Source organism: Buceros rhinoceros, unplaced genomic scaffold (assembly GCF_000710305.1).
Source record: "Buceros rhinoceros silvestris isolate BGI_N320 unplaced genomic scaffold, ASM71030v1 scaffold6216, whole genome shotgun sequence".
NCBI lineage: Eukaryota > Metazoa > Chordata > Aves > Bucerotiformes > Bucerotidae > Buceros > Buceros rhinoceros.
This window is the reverse complement of record NW_010415708.1, coordinates 94,890-98,987: the sequence shown is the minus strand read 5'-3', so window position 1 is coordinate 98,987 and position 4,098 is coordinate 94,890. Positions and strand designations below refer to the sequence as shown.

The 4,098-nt window shown below is 46.9% G+C and overlaps 1 protein-coding gene across 1 annotated transcript in view; it reads right to left on the bottom strand.

Annotated features, from left to right (window-relative positions):
* The window catches only part of MYRIP (myosin VIIA and Rab interacting protein), a 113,211-nt gene that overhangs the window by 24,613 nt on the left and 84,500 nt on the right, over positions 1 to 4,098 (bottom strand). Inside the window, exon 7 of the mRNA XM_010137514.1 lies at positions 3,545 to 3,694. Coding sequence (XP_010135816.1) covers positions 3,545 to 3,694 — 150 coding nt within the window. The remainder of the gene's footprint in view (positions 1 to 3,544; positions 3,695 to 4,098) is intronic.

The window sequence follows — 4,098 nt, the reverse complement described above, 5'->3', positions numbered from 1 at the left end:
TTTCCCTCCCCCCATACTTGGAATATTCTGTTACATCTCTTCAAAAATACAACAAAACCCAAAGAGGGGAAACGCTTCCCAGCTGTGTAACACCTTTCATTGGAAGGTACTGAGGGCTCGCTTGCGATGGCAGTATTACCAAGTCCAACTGCAGCCTCACACACAAACTCACGTCTTTTTTTTTCTCCAAGAGAATGATCTTTACTGAACTCTTCTTTTTTTCATTAATTTCTAGGCTGCTCAGTGCCCTGCACGACTTCTCATGTCCTGTTCTGACCCTCATCTACGAAGCTGTGCTCAGCAGAGCACTCACCCATCACAGACAATCACTGTATTTCCCACTCAAACACCCACTTGACAGAGGAAGCCTTCAGTGTTCTGTGTTTATTTGCTTCTCCCTATGACAATATACACCCTGATTTAATCTAAAAATAAAGCCAGATCTGTCAGGCAGCTTAGCTCCGTGCATCACAGGTTTTAAGCGAGACCTTTTGTGGTAGCCAGCAGCGTATTAGGACAGCATCTTTAAACCAAAATAAGGCTGAAAGAACAACGTATGACCTGAACTATTTGGAAAAATCACATTACGGAATGACCACCCGTCTCCGTTCTCTCTCAAAGTGCACTGCTCCTTCCCATTCCATGCAGAGAAGATGGTGCTGCAGCTGGCTGCTTCTGGAAGGAAACAAGACAGAAAATAACCCACTGGGATCCAGCCGATGGGCTTCTGGATAAACACACACCTGCCTCCTTGGAAGCAGGTCCCAGCCGCACACTCAGTGCAACCTTCTGATCCCAGCTCACGTGTCAAAGTTCAAAACTCCATCTTCCCTATGCCATGAGACATTAATTAATTGGACATACGTGTTTCTGATCAGGAGGCTGTGACAGGGAAGAATTGATGCTGGTTGGTATCACCTTCCTCCAGTGCTGCGCCTCCCTATTCTGAAGCAGCTCTCCCACCATAAGACCGCTAAACAAGATTCCTCCTCAAAACCGTTCTCTTCCAATACTTGAGACAAATCTACAGAGGTACAGAGCACCGGCAGACGCTCCAGGGATTTCCAAGGCAGTGCTGGACCTCAGGCTTGCGGCACCTCCCTTCTCTTTAGAATAAATCAAAGAAAAAATAAACAACTGTCTGTACACTGTGGACCTTGTAATTAGCTTAAGCAGTAAATTCCTGCCTCCCCTGAGGTGCATCATAACGTGTATGTAATGAAATCCTCCTCCTCCCTACGTCCCCAGCTGTTTTATGTACTATAAATTATGGATAAGCTTCTGTTTATATATGCAATCCTTCCGCTGTAACGTAAAGACCACTTAGAACACGCCAGGATGGGATGCGATATGCCAACTGGTCTCACTGGCAGTGATGTACTGGGGGAGGGAAACGGACTGGGAGAGCAGAGGAGCATCCGCCCATAGGTCTAAGCTCCTCCTGGCCCAGTACTGTACAGCCTTCGCTCACTGGTGAAGAGAAACAGATGGTGCCATCCATCTCTCTTTATGAGACGGGGAAATAAAATATTCAGCCTTGTTTCGCTATTTTTAGCATGGCAAGGGGCCTCGAAGAAACCTAAGAGAAAACAAGAGAGGAAAAGGCAGTATCTATAGCTACTACCACACCGTGGTACTGCAGTTAAACGATTAATAGTATACTTCAGGGAGATATTCCTGTGTGTTGTTCCTTACTACGAAGATCAATAGATTCTGCTCCAGTCGAGCAGGTCTCACACAACCGGTCTCTCGGCTCTCTGCTGTCCCCAGCTTAGGCAGCTGAAGTTCTCTGCGTACAGCATTTACTCCGTACTACTTATTTAATGATGATTTCAAAGCAGGGGATTTGGGATGAGCAGGGAGGTTATGGAGGGCTTCCACTGGAAGTTTCTGGTGGATATGGGTGAGCTGCACACAAATAGGCGTGAATAAAAGGAAATAAAAGTAAATAGGCGTGGCAGGTATAACCACACGGTTATATCCGAGATTATTAGAGCTACCCCCCCCAACACAGGCACGTGACTTTGCTGTCTGTTTATACTAAGAAAGTTCTCCTCTATTCAAAGCAAAGCAGAAATAAACAGCTGCACATTTCAAAGGACAACAGGATGCAATAAATCAACCCTGGCAAAGCAAAAAGGCAGAAACGGAATCTCTAGGAGGTGTGAGCGACTCCAGAGCAGGTGGCCAAATCCACACTGTGGGAAGACAGCTGGACCAAACGGTGACAAGTGCGGTGAAAGACACTTAGAAAGACCTTATAAGGCTCTGCAGGCATCTGGATCTCTAGAACTGACTGATGGCTGAAGAAGTTTTGAAGCTGTTCGTTACAGCTTTTCTCACCTTAGTGTGACATTTCTGCTGCTCCAGTGTTTTCCACAAATTCTACTATTTCTCAAACCAAACTAGGATTCAAGCCTGCTACTTCAGAACAGAATTTCAAACTGCGTTGAGTTCAAACTTAACTCTCCAAATGCAGAACATCAGGCTTCTGGCGTAATAACTGAGGATTTGAGGAGTGTGTTCCCCTAGGTCTGTCCTTAAACTCCAGAAAGGAAATTCAGTTTCATCGTCAGACACAGTGAACTGAAGTTCAGAGTCTGACAGAAAATTAATGCTCCCTCTCCCGGCTCTTAGGTTCCGCAACCACATTGCCTCAGAGCTCCAGCGCAGAGGGTTCAACATGCTCACCCCAACTTGCCGTCACTTGGGTAACAGCAGCAACGTGAAGGCATCAATTTGGAAATAAGGGTCTCTCAGCAGTACTGACCCACAGACTTGTATTCTGGCAGGAATCTATTTTCACTGGCAGTGCGGGCGAGCACTGGAACTTATCTGTCACCGTCTTCCCTCTCCGGTTGTGAAACAGCCCATAAGAGAACTGTTCAGACTGGAAAACACCTTTAAGATCATCGAGTCCAACCATAAACCTCACCCAAGCCTAAAGCTTATTTTCACTTCTCCCTTGCTACTGCTCTTAAAACGTTACCAACACAGCTTGTCAGATTCTCTTCAGCTTTGCAGCAGTAGCTAAAGGCCTTGTACTGAGAAATAAGTAAAAGGAGGAGGAGACAACTCTTCAGTGTAAGACATAAGCGGTGCTTACAGTTGGTTTACTGTTTTGCGGGTGGCGGTGGCTGTTTTCTTTAAGCTGGCTACACAGGAAAAACAAACCATCACAGAAATCTAACACTGCACAAAAGAAAATACAACATTCAGCAAAAACCCAAATAAAAGCTAAATGAGCATGAAAACAGGTTTAAGGAATAAACACTGAGGCATTCAAATCAAGCAGCGAGATGGCTCGTATCACAAACTCAGTCCTCTTCACCACACTCACTGACACCACACGACGTCTGTGACCTGCTTCCCCGGCCCACGATGCGCCGGGAAATCACGCAACTGGGTGACAGCTTGTCCAGACACAGCTTTAAAGCCCTGCGAGTCTCTAAGTCCCATTCCAGCCAGTAAATACACTTATCCATGACTCCAATCCTCCAGTTTTGCGCAGCAGGACCATCAACAGTTGTGCGACGTCGCTCACCCATAAGGTGTAGGACCCCCTGCGGCTCCCCGGGAACGTCAGCATGCTCTGGTCCGAGACAGCGACGGATGCCAGGCCACTGCTCCGCGACGGTGGCCATTCAAAGTCCGCCTCCGCCTGCTCATTTTTGCTTTGCTGCTTCTTTATAATCTGCAGGGGGACAGGGCAAAGAAAAAAAAAATGGTGCTTGGAAAGTCCTGAGCTGTACGGAGAAAAGCAACACTAACCCTGGCTCAAGGCAAACTGCCCAGAAAGAACACTGGAGTTTCCCTGTGCTTTTGGCTCCGGTTCATGCACGGGTGATTCTGACAGCTTCTCACGGACGTCACGCTGCTGGCAAGCGCATAAGCATTGATACAACAGAGCATCATCGACGCCTGCAGGAACAGCAGAGGGCTTTACATAAACAAGGAAACCTGTTCCTGCAGAAACACTTTAAACAGCAGCAGCATCCAAGGGTCAAGTGTTTTCTCAGACAAGAACTTTTGCAAAGAAACATAAAACGCCAGCTTACGAGGGGAATTTCAAAGGCTCCCGTGACATCCAGACACATT